This window comes from Cetorhinus maximus, chromosome 22, assembly GCF_964194155.1.
Source record: "Cetorhinus maximus chromosome 22, sCetMax3.hap1.1, whole genome shotgun sequence".
Classification (NCBI taxonomy): Eukaryota; Metazoa; Chordata; class Chondrichthyes; order Lamniformes; family Cetorhinidae; genus Cetorhinus; species Cetorhinus maximus.
Window position 1 is genome coordinate 28,204,980 of NC_135900.1, and position 15,650 is coordinate 28,220,629.

The 15,650-nt window shown below is 39.2% G+C and overlaps 1 protein-coding gene across 3 annotated transcripts in view; it reads left to right on the forward strand.

The window, feature by feature from the left end:
- LOC144696563 (ras-related protein Rap-1b) overlaps nt 1-15,650 on the forward strand; it is a 74,933-nt gene that overhangs the window by 42,259 nt on the left and 17,024 nt on the right. For all 3 annotated transcript variants that reach the window (XM_078567986.1, XM_078567987.1, XM_078567985.1), the window contains 4 exons: nt 5,243-5,331; nt 6,790-6,858; nt 7,447-7,503; nt 9,115-9,255. In XM_078567986.1, coding sequence (XP_078424112.1) covers nt 5,275-5,331; nt 6,790-6,858; nt 7,447-7,503; nt 9,115-9,255 — 324 coding nt within the window. In that variant the 5' untranslated portion in view covers nt 5,243-5,274. The remainder of the gene's footprint in view (nt 1-5,242; nt 5,332-6,789; nt 6,859-7,446; nt 7,504-9,114; nt 9,256-15,650) is intronic.

A 15,650-nucleotide genomic window follows, 5' to 3' on the forward strand; every position in this document is an offset into this window, starting at 1 on the left:
TACAGTCTGTCTAAAAACCAAGTCCCATGCCTAGAGCCCAAAGTAGAAGGACCCATCTTCAGTAATTCTCTTCCTGCTCCACATTGTTACTGCTAAAGTCCTCATGGATCTACCCTTGACCTGTTCCTCATTTATATGATGCTCCTTGATAAAACCATCAGACATGGGTTCCACATATATGCTGATGTCCCTGTCTCTTGACTCTTCTATTGCTTCTGTTGTCAGACTATATGTCCAGAATGAAGTTGTGGATGAGCTGCACTTTCTTCCAGTTCATTATTGGAAAGAATGAAGCTATCATCTTCACCCCATCAGAATGTTTTTACCATTGTCAGTGATTCCATCTCCCCCCCACGGACTATTGTCAAGTCATCAGGTTGTTCATATCTAGACATCAATTTTGATCTTGTATATCCTCTATCACCAAAGACCATCTTCTCTCCCTCTGTAATGTTGGTGGCCTCCAGCTTTGCCTCAGCCCATCTTGAATTGAATTGAGCTGCTGGTCAAGATGGCACTTACCAGGCTTGCTCAAAGAAATGAGAGCTGTGCCAATTGATTAAGTTTTTAATAGTTCATCCACACAAACATCCTTTTGTTAAGGGGAGGTCATGTCTGACCAATTTGATTGAATTTTTCAAAGAGATGACCAGGTGTGTAGATGAGGGCAATGCATTTGACATAGTCTACTTGGACTTCAGCAAGGCTTTTGATAAGGTCCCACATGGGAGACTGATAATGAAGGTAAGAGCCCATGGGATCCAAGGCAATTTGGCAAATTGGATCCAGAATTGGCTGAGTGGCAGGAAGCAACGGGTGATAGTCAAGGGGTGTTTTTGTGACTAGATGCCTGTGTCCAGTGGGGTTCCACAGGGACCAGTGTTGGGTCCCTTGCTATTTGTGGTATATATAAACGATTTAAACTTGATTGTAGGAAAGTTGATCAGTAAGTTCGCGGATGACATGAAAATTGGTGGGGTGGCAAATAATGAGGAGGATAGCCTTAGCTTACAGGAGGATAAAGACAGGCTGGTCAGATGGGCTGATCAGTGGCAAACACAATTTAACCCGGATAAGTGTGGGGTGATGCATTTGGGCAGGACAAATAAGGCACGGGAATACACGATGAATGGGTAGGACCCTGGGAAGTACCGAGGGTCAGAGGGACCTTGGAGTGCATGTCCACTGATCCTTTAGGCCTATACTCACTATAGTTTAGAAGGATGAGAGGAGATCTAATTGAGGTATATAAGATGCTAAGCGGATGTTTCCCCTTGTGGGGCATTCTAGAATGAGAGGCCATAGTTTTGGGCTAAGGGTTGATAGATTTAAATCAGAGATGAAGAGGAATTACTTATCTCAAAGGGTCGTGAATCTGTGGAATTCACTACCTCAGAGTGCAGTAGATGTCGGGACACTGAATAAATTTAGGGAGGAGGTGGACAGATTTTTAATTAGTAACGGGCTGAAAGGTTATGGGGAGAGGGCGGGAAATTGAAGTTGAGGCCAAAATGAGATCAGCCATGGTCGTATTGAATGGAGGGGCAGGCTCGAGGGACTGAATTGCCTACTCCTGATTTTACGTTCTTAAGGTAGCGGGACAGGTAGATAAGGTGGTTAAAAAGGCATATGGGATACTTGCCTTTATTAGCTGAGGCATAGAATGTAAGAGCAGGTGGGTTATGCTGGAACTGTATAAAACGCTGTCTAGGCAACAGCCTAGAGTATTGCGTGCAGTTCTGGAATCCGCATTATAGGAAGGATGTGATTGCACTAGAGAGAGTGCAGAGGAGATTTACCAGGATGTTGCCTGGGCTGGAGAGTCTTAGTTATGAGGAGAGATTGGATAGACTGGGGTTATTTTCCCTGGAGCAGAGGAGATTGAGGGGGGTTGAAGTGTATAAAATTGAGGGGCATAGATAGGGTAGACAGGAAGGAACTTTTCCCCTTGGTGGAGGGATCAATAACCAGGGAGCATAGGTTTAAGGTAAGGGGCAGGAGGTTTAGAGGGGATGTTAGGAAGAATTTTTTTCACGCAGAGGGTGGTGGGAATCTGGAACTCACTGCCTGAAAGGGTGGTAGAGGCAGAAACCCTCATAACATTTAAGAAGTATTTGGATGTGCACTTGCGATGCCATGGCATACAAGGCTGTGGGCCTAGTGCTGGAAAATGGGATTAGAATAGTTAGGTACTTGTTTGACAGGTGCAGACTCGATGGGCCGAAGGGCCTTTTTCAGTGCTGTAGACCTTGATGACTCTATGAGATAGATGATTGCGGTGGATTAGATGAAGGCCTATGACATTCAAAATAGCAACAAGTCAGAACTGAGAAATTAGGTGCATTAGCTTGGCACCAATTATAAGAAAGTTGTTGTAAGAACTCATTGGAGATGCTCTGTATGACCACCTGGACAGGAGTTACTAGAGGTTCACAAAATGACTTCTTGAAGATGATGTCTGACCAACCTGGTTGATTTTTTTTTCCCCCGGAGGACCTTACTACATTGAGGAATGAAGGTAGCCTGTCAACATTGTGCATTTGGATTGTCAAAAGCTTTTGATAAGGTTGCATAAAACTGTAGAATTTTCTAGAATGGAGGGCAGAGCCTACTTGAATAAGAAATTGGTTGCATTCTTGTAGATGAGAATTATCCAATAAAACTTGTGGAGTAGTCACAGGTAGCTATGGCAACACTTTTTTGGCCATAATTATTCTGTGATAATGTGTTAATTGCTGGCTTTTCTTAAGTACCCCTTATATACACCATCTATGTATGTAGAATTCTACACAGACTAGGTTTTGGTTGATGTGGATCTGTGAACTGTTGCTCATAGGAAGTAATAATAATTTTAAAATAATTGCACTTTTTCAGCGTTTAAAGGGACTTGCTATTTGGGTCACGCTTGTTGATCACTTGTCACTGCTGTCCTTTCCTGATGGTAGTGCCGTTGCCTGTGAATCCTTCTACTTACAAGTCTATATGAAATGGAAAGCTACATGCCAGTTTTCATTTTAATTAATGTATAGTATAAATATACATATATAAGAGTACATACCATAAATTATTTGGGAAAATGTACTTTTGGGCATGCTGAAAGTGTTGGGAGGGATTAAGTTGTGTTAGAAATGTCAGGTTGTTTTGAGTTTATAAATATTTTCCACATAGCATAAAGGCGGAGTCCATGGGCCACATTTTCCTCCCGTTGCGGGTGGGGTGGGGAGTACGGGCGGGGACGCACCGCCATTTTATGTGGACGGGCCAATTAAGTCCCGCCCAGTGTGACGTGCGCCAGGAAGCGCTATGCCGGTGGGGGGGCAATTCCCTCAGCCGGGAGTGCGTTCTTTTGTGCATGTGCGCGAAAGAGCGCACAGATCTCCCTGAGACAAAGTGCTGCCTCAGGGAGATCAGCTCCGATTTAAAACTTTGAATAAAGCTTAGAAAAAAATTTCCCTGCCATGTCCCCTCATGTGACATTGTCACATGAGTTGGGACATGTCCATAACTTCTATTGTAAAATATCCTACATTTTTTAAATCACTCATGAAACCTCATCCCGCCCGTGGATGAGGTTTTGTGTTTATTCACAAGTCTGCCTGGGCTCCCGGCCTGCCTGCCTGCCAACCTTAAGGTTGGACGGTCAAGTCCGTTAATGAATTCAATTGGTTTTTTAACTGCCTTAATAGGCCATTGACAGGTTGTCAGGCACATATCCAACTCGGATTGTGTGTTTTCTCAGGCAGGCCCCGCCCCCGCTCGCCGACCAGAAGATGCTGGCCCATGGATTTCTCAAAACTCACCTTGACATCAGTAACACTGAGTCAACCAATCTCACTGAAACTCTGTCTCTCTTACGAGGGATTCCAATTTTCACCTTTGAAGATCTCACCTTGGAATTCTCTCCAAAAATTGCCCAACATAGACGGCTTTAACAACAGCCCACCTCACAGAGTTTCAATCTGATAACCCTGAGGTTTTTCCCCCCTCTAGTTTTTGGAGTGTACTGTCATGATATTGTGATTTATTGTAATAGTGGGGTTTGGATAGTTTCTCTGTCTGAATGTGTGCATGTGGGATTTAATTGAATTGGAGACAGCTGGTCTGGAGGCTTTGAGTTCAACAAGAAGCTAAGTTTGAAATGCTAAATACATGAACATGGCTGAAGTTTTAGAATGTGAGATGTGAGGAAAATTTGCTTTTTTAGATTAATTAGAGTAGTTTGAATTTCAAAGAGATGGTAAGATGTTACACCTAGCCAGAAGGAGCTAAGCCAAAGTGTGTTTATTTTTCCCAAAGGTTACTGATAATATGAACACTATGAAAAAGTTTATATTATGAGAAAGGTAAAGTTCCAAAGACATATCGAAACAATAGAATTTGCATTAAAAAGGGAGAAACATGTATTAAGGAGATGAGGCAATGTGTCAGAGGAGAAGGCATTCTAAGCTCTAGCAAGTGTAAAAAGCCTTCAGTCTCTGTGCATCAAGTTGCTGTCTACAGGAACCGAAGCTGAGAAAACTCACTTTGACTTCTCCTATTCAGGGTATTGTGTTACTTTGCCTGGGTCTGTTTAAATCTATATGTTTTACTGTTGCCTTAACAGAGGTGTAACTGAGAGCCAGATTAATTAAGGATTTTAGACGTTATTATAGTAGTGATTTGTAGACCTATGTATGTGCTCGAAACTTTTGCTTTTGCTAACAAATGTTTGATTTAGTTTTCTAAAACCTCTGAAGTGGTGGTAGTCTTATTACTTCTGAATTCAGGACATGCATCTCAAAATAAAATACAAATTGCAAAACAGTTGTGGCTGCATGATCAAGTTTCCTTCATGGATTTGATCGGCCTGGCACACATCATTTACCACGTCATAACAGCACTTAAATGTCAACTCACAAGCTTTAATGTTACAGTAAGTTATGTAGAATTACATAGAATGTACAGCAACAGGAGCAAGCTACTCAGCCCAACTGGCCCATGCCAGTGTTTATGCTACACATGAGCTGCCTCAAACCCCTTATCTAACCAGATCAGCATAATCCACTTCTAACTCCCTCAGGTGTTTTAGTTTCCCCTTAAATACACCTACAGACTTGAAATCTTAACTCTGTTTCTCTCTCACAGATACTGCCAGATCTGCTGAGTTTTCTGTTTTTATTACTGTAATATGGTTTACTTTGAGATTTGATTCCACTCAAACTGCAGCATTTATCTAACAATTGTGATTTTTGTTTTGGTGCAGCTGAAAACAGTATTCACTGAAAACGCTGCACAATGCGCGAGTATAAGCTGGTGGTCCTTGGTTCAGGAGGAGTTGGAAAGTCAGCTTTGGTGAGTCCTATAACATTTCTGTGTTACATTTGTGTGCTTCCAATTTCCTTTTAACTGCCCTTATATGAATCTGCAGTTGCCAGCTGTCCTAGTATCTAAATTTAATGCAGGTCTAAATGCTAACTGGTTAATTCTCACTCCAGTGTGATCCTGATGTGTGCACGCACTCTTTAGAATAAAGGCTTTATGGTGATAATTGAGAACCCTGTGATAGTTTTTACCTCTCCCAAACTGATGCTGAAGCCAGTAGTATTTGTCTCACTGCTCCATTGAGTGAGATTGGATAACAGACCTGTGGAATGGGCAGACATGTTAGGTGAGTCAAAATCTTGGAACTCCCTTCCTAACAGCACTGTGGGTGCACCTACACCAGATGGACTGCAGCAGTTCAAGAATGCAGCTCATCACCACCACCTTCTCAAAGGAAATTCGGAATGGGCAATAAATGCTGGCCTAGCCAGCAAAGCCCACATCCTGTGAACAAATATGAAAAAAATGTAGAGAAGTGTGAAGTGTCATATTTTAGCTTGGAAGAATGAGGAAAGGCAGTATAAAATAAAGAATACGATTCTAAAGCGGGTGCAGGAGCAGAGGGACTTGGGGGTATATGTACACAAATTATTGAAGATGGCAGCCTAGGCTGAGAAAGGGATAAGGCATACAAGATCCTGGGCTTTCTAAATGGAGGCTTAGACTGCAAAGACAAGAACGTAATGGTGAATCTTTATAAAACACTAGTTTGGCTTCAGTTGGAGTATTGTGTCCAATTCTGGGCACCACATTTTAGGAAAGAGAGGGTTCAGAAAAGATTTCTGTGAAATGGTTCTGGGAATGAAAGATTAATTATGTAAATTGATTGGTGAAGCACAGAGCAGGTTGAGAATAGATTTGATAAGAGGTGCTCAGAATGATAAGGGATCTGGGCAGAGTAGATGGGCAGAAACTCTACCGGTTGTGGAAGGGTTGAGAACCAGAGTACAGCAAATTAAAGTGATAAGCAAAAGAAGGAGTGGCAACATGAAAAAAAAATTGTGTATCAAACGATTAGGTTCAGGGATGTACTGCCTGAATGTGGTGGGGACAGATTCATGGCTTTCAAAAGGGAATTGGATAATTATCTGAAGAGAGCAGGACTACAGGGAAACTGTGGGGAATGGGACTGGCTGAGTTGCTTTTGCAGAGATCAGCATGAGACTGAATGGCCTCCTTCTGTGCTGTAACCTTCCTATGATTCTATAACTCAACACATCCTAGAGATCGAACAGCCTGTAGTTCAAAATAACAACATGTCTATTCATCCAGAGCACATTTTTCAAATTCTGTATTTCTTAACCATTGGAATTAAAGTAACTATTAAAGGTCATTGTGTATTATAATTTGACATACGTCTGTGAAGTTCAACTTGTGTATTCTAGTTTGCTGTGATAGTAATGTTGAGTCAATTGAACTGTTTTGCAGACTGTACAGTTTGTTCAAGGAATATTTGTTGAAAAGTATGATCCAACAATAGAGGACTCCTACAGAAAGGTGAGTTTATCATGAAGTCAAAAGTCTTCTGAATGTCTCCAATGCTAGGGTCATGGTAAAGCTTATCCTCGAAAGATGGAAGTACCATCTAATCTTGATGGCTGTCAGGTATTTAATGAGCTTCCATGCTTCCTTCAAGTAGCAGAGTGGGACTATCTAGTACACATTCTGTACTCCTCTGAGCTGTTTAAAACAGCTGTATGTCACAGTCTGGTAAGTACAGGTCTAACTTGGTAAGTGATAAATTATTTTGTGTCAAGAATATGGGCATGGGTCTTTAACTGGAAATGCCTAATAATACTGCTAGTGGTATTGATTTTGTTGTGGTTCAACGCTGAGCAAATCAAATTTTATGGAATCCTTTATATCATAGTGTGTTTCGAACTTTGTTTAAATATTGGAAGGTTCCATTGGATATATTGTGTAATGGAGATTTGACCATAAGAAAACAGTATTAATTCATTTGACACTTCGTCGCAATTGGTTCAACATTTTTAATACTTAAAAAAAAATTTCTGACATTTAAGACACAAGCTGGAAACAGACTAATTCTAGTAGTTTAAACACCTGATTTTTTCTTTATGGCAGCAAGTTGAAGTAGATGGACAACAATGTATGCTTGAAATCCTGGATACAGCTGGAACGGTAAGACATAGTTACATAGAATATACAATATTGAAACAGGCCATTCAGCCCAACAAGTTTGTGCTGGTGTTGAAATCAATCTCCATCCATTCCATCTGCCTCATCTCAGCCTTTAAGCATGTCTTTTTATTTTCTTTACTGATGTACTGATTTGGTTTCCTTCTGAAAGCATCTTCTCTATTTGTCTCAACCACTTCCGGTGGTAGCGAGCTCCACATTCTAACCACCTAAGTGAAGAACTATCTCCTTATTTCACAATGAGTTTGTTCATAATTATTTTGTATTTATGGCCCCTAGCTTTAGATTCTCTCACAAGATGGGCTTTGTGTAACGTGTGCAACGAATTCTGTGTATGTATTTTACCTTAAGTAACTTTAGCCATTACTACATTCCAACCATTTTTGTGATGGCTAACAACTGTTCCCTGGTGCATTCTCTATGGCAACACCTCTACCAATTAGAGCCTACTTGCCAACCAATCAGCACCCTCTTCTCATACAATATAAATGTGAGGATCCCTTTGAGATATGGTGTTCTTGCGATTCTGCCCTGATGAGTGTAAGACGAAAAGCTTCGACAGCACATCTCTTTTTCAGCAGTACTCAAGCTCTGTACTACGAAGCGCAACAAACATATCCATATGTTTTTTTTTTATTTGTTCATGGGATGTGGGCATTGCTGGCAAAGCCAGTATTTATTTACCATCCCAAATTGGTCTTGAGAAGGTGATGGTGAATGCCTTGAACCACTTGTTTGTTTGCTACAGAATTCTGCTGAGACCGATTGCTTATATTTTTATGAAGAAAGTGTTTTTGCTTGTTCCAAGGCCCAGCAATCCATTGAAGGGTGTGATTCATGTACATCAAAATAATAAGTGACTATCAATTTTTCCTCCTGGAAATGCAATGCATTAATTCTCTATTTTTCCTTCAGGCCTCTATTCCTTGCCATTATTCAGTTTGTTTCCTACTTGCTCCCATCACTTTGGATTTTGTTTCTGTGAATTATATTCCTTCAGGCATTTACAAACACAATTTTCACTAAATTTCTTTTCCTATCACTTTTGATTTAACACTTTATGCTCTTTCAATTAGATTAACTATACTATCTGCTTCATTTCACAATTTTTTGATACCGCAGAAATTTATTTCCCTCTGGGTTGAGTATATTTGTGTAATTTGAGAATGTTATGGTGCTGCCCTGTTGTTAATTTGTTGAGTAATTATAACATTGACAGGGCCATCTACTGGTATAATATTTTTAGAATTCTGAGCCCACATACCATTCTTAATATGTGATATTTGAGAATACTTCATCCTGCTCTTGTTCAAAGTGATTAACATTTAATATTTAATTAAACTGGCTTCAAAAGCAATTAACCTGAACGTGGCTATATCATTGGGATGACCAAGTTAAGATATTTGCAAAGTAGTCTGAGTTGACCACCACTGAAACAAGTAAAACATATTCATACAATTTGATATGCATTTATTTAAGTGGTAAAAATGTAATACTTGTACCATGCCTTTGTTTCAATTAATAAATCAAGTTACAACATTTAAAATTGCTAAAATTTAAAACTGATATGATTTGGATGTATTTTATTTACAGGAGCAATTTACTGCAATGAGAGATCTTTACATGAAGAATGGACAAGGCTTTGCATTAGTATATTCTATAACAGCACAGTCAACATTTAATGACTTACAGGATCTAAGAGAGCAAATTCTTAGAGTCAAAGACACTGATGATGTAAGTATGTACAACTAACCCTTCCCTGGAAAACCAAATCCAGAATTTTCTGGGTTAACTTCTGTTTTGATCCAACCAATAATGAAAATGTCCTGTTGGAAAGGGTTGAAAAAATTACTGTGACCCAAAATTTATTTCAAATGATACTGAAGAGATTAATGTTTGTGCAGTACACTGTAAAATCAGTGCATAACACCACAAACTAGTGGGGGCTATGCTCATGTTTCATATTGCTTTGAGTTGCCAAGTGGAGGCCAGATTGGATATAATGATTGGAAGGGGGATATTACCAGGCTACTTCATGCATTAAGGATGACATTAGTACAATAGAAAGGGATGACCTTAGTTCTAAAGATCAAGATGTAGAATCAATTTGGGTAGGGATAAGAAATAAAGGTAGGAAGTCACTTGTGGGTGTAGGCTATAGGCCCCCTAACAGTAACCACGCTGCAGGCCAAAGTATACAGGAGGAAATTATGGGCTTGTGAGAAAGGTATTGCAATAGTCATGGACGATTTTAATCTACATATAGAATGGGTGAATCAGATTGGCAAAGATAGCATGCAAGATGAGTTCATAGTGTTTCTGGGACAGTTTCTTCGAGTGGCACTTGCTAGAGCCAATCAGAGAGCAAGTTATTCTCTATCTGGAAATGTGCAACGAGATAGGATTAATTAATAACCTCATAGTAAAGGCACCCCTCTGTAGCAGTGATCATAACATGATTGAATTTTGCATTCAGTTCGAGGAAAAGTAAGCTGGGGCCTGAGACTAGTGTTTTGAGGGTCTGAAGACAGAACTGGCCAAAGTTACCTGGGAAATTAGATTAAGGGATAAGTCAGTAGAGATGCAGTGGTAGGCATTTAAGGAGATATTTCGTACTACGCAGCAAAGCTGCATTCCAGTGAGAAAGAAAGACTCTGTGGCTAACTAAAGAAGGTAAAGATAGTGTTGAATTGAAAGAAAAAGCATACAATTCTGCAAAGGTAAAAAACAGCACAGAATGGTGAAAAAAAAATTTGAAGGAGAAATTAGAATACAATAGAAAGCTAACTAGAAATATAAAAACAGGTGCTAAGAGGTGCTAGGATATTTAAAAAACAAAAATGTAAACTGAATGTTGATCCTCCACAATGAGTCTGGGGAATTAATAATGGAAAATAAGGAAATGCTGGATGAATTAAACAGATATTTTGCATCTGCCTTCGCTGTTGATGATACAAATAATATCCCAGAAATAAGTGTACATCAAGAGGTGATGGGAAGGGAGAAACTTGGAATCACCAAGGAAAGAGTCTGAGAAAATTATTAGAACTAAAAGATGACAAGTCCCCAGGTCCTGATGGCCATCATCCTAGGATCTTAAAAGAAGTGGCGTCAGAAAGAGTAGATGCATTAGTTGTAATTTTCCAAAACTCCTAGATTCTGAAAAAGCCCCATCAGTTTGGAAAATAGTGAATGTAACTTCTCCATTCAAGATAGGAGGGAGACAGAAAGAAGGTAACTTCAGGCCAGTTATCTCAACGTTTGTCATAAGGAAAGTGCTGGAATCTATTATTAAGGAGGCTTTGGGGCACTTAGAAAATCTCAATACAATCAAGCGGAGCCAATACGGATTTGTGGAAGGGAAATAGTCTTTGACTAATTTATTGGAGTTCTTTGAAGAAGTAACAAGCAACATGGATAAAGGGAAACCTGTGAATGTGGTGTAATTAGATTTCCAGAAGGCATTTGACAAGGTGCCACGTCAAAGGTTACTACACAAGATACGGTTATATGGTATGGGGGTAACATATTAGCATGGGTAGAGGATTGGTTAGCTAACAGGAAACAGTAGGCATTATAGGAAACAGTTTTGCAAGCACTGGCTGGTTGGGTACAGTCTGCACCTTGCCTGTTGCGAAGAGCAGAAGGGACATGCTGTTTGATACGATCCGCCAGACTTTAGGATGTACGGCCTATAACTGGCCCCACAACCCCTGTCTCCCCCCTCGCTCCTGCAGGCTCCATAAAATTCAGCCCATTGTTTTCCTAAAAGCCACTGCCAATGTATCAAGGGCTGGATCTGTACTATTTGAATGCCCTTCAAAATTAGTCTTGAGGAACTTGATTTTGTGCCATTATGTTGCAGGAAATTCTTTTGGCTTTATATATAAGGAACAAGATATTAAAGCAGAGTTCTTCAGTTTCAAGTTGTTTCACTACCTAATGCTTTCACAAAAGTTCTGGTTTCTGATTTCAGCTTCAATCCCTATACAAATATCTCTATTCAGTTGAATATTGTTACAAAGGGATCATTCCATGAATATGTATTGCTACTTAATAATTCAAGTGGAAAAACACAAAAACTGTTGTTCTTGATTATTTTAGAATTATTTTGGAATAAACTCTTTGTTCTCTACAATGAACCTCCTTCTGTGGCCAATGATTTTTGAAGTTGGTGCCTCAGAACCATTTCCATTTGTTTTGGTAAAAGCAAAATATTGTGGATGCTGGAAATCTGAAATAAAAACAAGTGCTAAAGAGTCATATCCTACTTGAAACATTAACTCTGTTTCTCTCTCCACAAATGCTGCCTGACCTGCTGAGTATTTCCAGCATTTTCCATTTCCATTTGTTTTAGGTCTGTTTGCCATGGTATTATGATAGTAGTGGATATAAAAGTACTTGAGCTGAACGTTGTGCCAGGTCAGGATGGCAAATTTATTTTCCTAAAGGACATTAGTGAACCATTTGGGTTTTTACATCAATCATTGGTCTCCATTACTGATACTTGCTTTATTATCCAGATTTATTAACTAATTTAAATTCCACCAGCTGCATGATGGGATTTGAACCTGTATCCCCAGAGCATTAGCCTGCACCGCTGGAATACTAGTCCAGTGACAATACCATTACGCCACCATCTCCCCTGTAAACCTTTGGTGTTTTTTTTTTATATATTCTTTTCATTGGCTAATAAACAGTTTTCTGCTTGTCAGATTCTGAAGATTGGCAATTTGATATCAACATAACCATGTCAAACTTTGACATTACAATGCTTCATCTCATATTGTGATTAGTGCTGAAGCATGTACTTACTAGCTGCCCCACAATTTGATGGCACCTGGATCAGATGAAGTGTGCACCACTTCAGTACTTGAGAATGGTCTTTCTGCCTCACTCTAAATTCAACCCGCATCATTCCCAGATTCTCCACCTTCTCTACTGAGCAACAGCCAAAAGTACACTGATATAAATGTATCACACTCTTATACATTGATGTGATTAATTTACAATCTTAATGATAATCAGTAACTGTTTTATAGAAGTCAAAATACCTGACAGGAAATGGAATTTGTGCTGAGAAGTTAGATCTTCTAATTGTGGTTTACTGCATTTGCTTATCTTACTCTTAAAAGCTAGACAGAATTGAGACTTGCTGAAGGATGTTAAACCACAGGTGTTTTTTCTGCCAGCATGGCTGAACAAGAGCAAATGGTTAGCATAAAGGCAGTTGCCACTTAAGATAACAAAGTTTGTGATATTTAGAATGGGAAATGGAAATAAAGCCCAAATGAGGAAGCACTAGTGGTGCTGATGAACTAAGGGATTTAGGATTCCAGTTAAAACTAGCTCTGGACACAAAATGATGAAAAACAGCCACCCATTTTTTTGATTACTAGAAATAGAGAATGTAAGTGCATAACATTAGAATCAAAAGTGAACCTAGGGGAAAAAAAACATGTAAAAGAATATGAAAATGTAGACTGTACTGCCTGAAATAGAAATGCTGAATTAATTGAAATTTTTAAGAGTAGGAGATGGATTGGGAATTAATGGTGTTGAAGGATATGGAAAATTACCGGAAATTGAAACCGCAAACTATCATAGCTAACCTAGCTAGTTGGCAAAACAAATACAATGGACCAAATGGCCTACTACCATTTCTATGCGCTTGCTACATGACCTGTGTATAGAAATTAGCTGCAGTCTTTTACATATTTATAAATAAGGCTCTTGGATTTATTTTCCAAGAAAGAGGAAGGAATACCAGTCGATATTTTGTTTAGGGAAGAGTATATATTATGAAGAGTTTCTAATGAATTTGCTTTGCTTCATGTATGTACATGCATTTGAGGCTATTAAAATGTGTTGGATGAAAGAAAATCCAGACTAAATAATCCTAAATATAATATATAAATATTATGCCACAAAATAGTTATGGATGAGAGAGGCCATTTGACTCATTTTAATTAATCCATACATCCAGAAAAATCTTACACTTTTAATTACCCTTGATTGCTGCAGTTAGCTGTTAAATAACTTGAGGGTTTCACCTCCACCATTCTGTTCTGAAATCTATTCCAAGTGTTGATATCTCTGTATGTAGAGGAAATCCTCATTAGTTCTAAAGATACCTTTTACTAGCTTGAACTCATGTACACTTATTCTATTTCGCAGTTTTATTTCAAATAATATCCTGGATTAACCTTTTCCTTACGTACTTCAATATCTCTAAATTCGCATCTCCGTTCTCCCCTTTATAGGCTGTAAAGCCCAAGTCCCTGGAGCCTTCAACTCAGATCCTTGGCACAAAGGGTGAGCCTAATGGTTCTCCCATGCATTACCTTCAACACTTGATTGTTCCCTTTATTTCTTGGTGACCAGAATTGAACACAGTACTTGGGGTTATGGCCTGAGCAAAGCATTGCACAGTTGGATTGTAACTTCCTCTGAATGACATTCCATAGTTTTGGCTTTCCTAATGCATAGCCCTAAGCACCAGACACAGTATTAACCTTTGCTCCTCTAATCACTGCCTAGTCTTTTCTAACCTTTCATCGGTCCTTGAGTTTTTCCCATCTTTGAACTTAAAATTCCACACACAAGGTAACTAATTATCAATTTTTTTTAAAAATGAAGCACACAACGTGGTAAAGTTTACCACATTAACATGTACTATCATTTCCTCAAGTCTAGAAAATTGGTCCGGATCTTCTTTTAACTAGTTTGTTGCATAAACAACTCTCCAGTTTACTCCTAAACAATTCTTCTATTTTACACAGAATTGAATTGAAGTAACACTTAGGTTTGTCATTTCTATTTTTTCACTCTTTTGAATATTTTATATATATTTTTAACTTAGTTTGAATCAACCAGTGGCTCCACAATAATGATTTTCACACACCACATCTTGCAAGACTCTCAATGCTCTTAGATAAGTGTAATTTAATCCTCGGTATAAAACAATCCCGATGGGGAAACCAAAATAACCAAATTTATAGAATGACCCTCAAATGAAGAAATTACCAGCAAGATTCCACCTTGACACTAATCAGAACCAGTACAAATTACACATGAATGAACAGGCAAATAATAGTTGATACACCAAAGATAGGTGTTTCTCAACCACAAGCATGACTCCTTGCACAAATGTGGCACCAGATAGCTACACGGTTCCACAGTATGCATTTCTTTTATTCATGTAGGGTAGGTCAGAAGTCCTATCTGATAACAGCTTGCACCTTTGAGTTTCATGGGCATGATTATCATCAGCAAGGCACATTCCTACAAGCCTTCCCTCCCTCACCAGGAGTGACGGTCCTGATGCTGTAGCTTCCCAGAGTTTCTTTTCGATTGATCAACCAAATCACCCCAGTTCATGGTTTAGCCAATGTTTGGAAACACCTAGCTCTTTGGCGTCTCCAAGCTATTCTCATGGCTTTCCGGGCTTTAAACCTCTTTAGCCAGCTCACACACTATCTCCAAGAGCTCTGTCTCCTTGCCTGCCAAATGAAAAAAACTGACCTCTTCCAGAGAGTCGTTTGTTGCTTCTCAAGAATTCTCTGCATTCCTCTGTCTGTCTTTCTCTTTGTGTCTGCATCTGTGTGCTAATCGTCTTCACCCTCCAGCTCCTCTGCTTGTAGCTCTCCTTTGTGTCTACCAGCCACACAGCTTCTTTCTTAACTTCCTTCCTGTTGATGATGCCTCCAAGTCCAGGATCGGCAGATCACATGGACCAGTATTTCTTACTATCCAAGAAAATTACAGTTGATCCCTTTACAATTGATGCAAACTCTTAAAAGTCCTTTTCAAGCATTCTTAAAAACCATTTCAGATTCCACAGACCTTTTAAATTAGAAATTTTTGCTTACTATACTGCTTCCAGGTCAAAAGCTGTCACAGGTATTCATTTGTTTTAAGCATTGTCAACTTGTCTAGTACTTCCACCTTCTTCATATCAAAGTCTTGAATTAAACCATGGTATTTTTGGTGGGGCGGGGGGTGGTACATGTTCATGTCTATCCTTGTGGGTACTTTGTGGAAGTAATTATTCAGAATATTTATCTTAGTGCTCATCTTCAAACCTATTTAAATGTATTAATGTTTGTGTGTCTTCCTTGATGACCCTC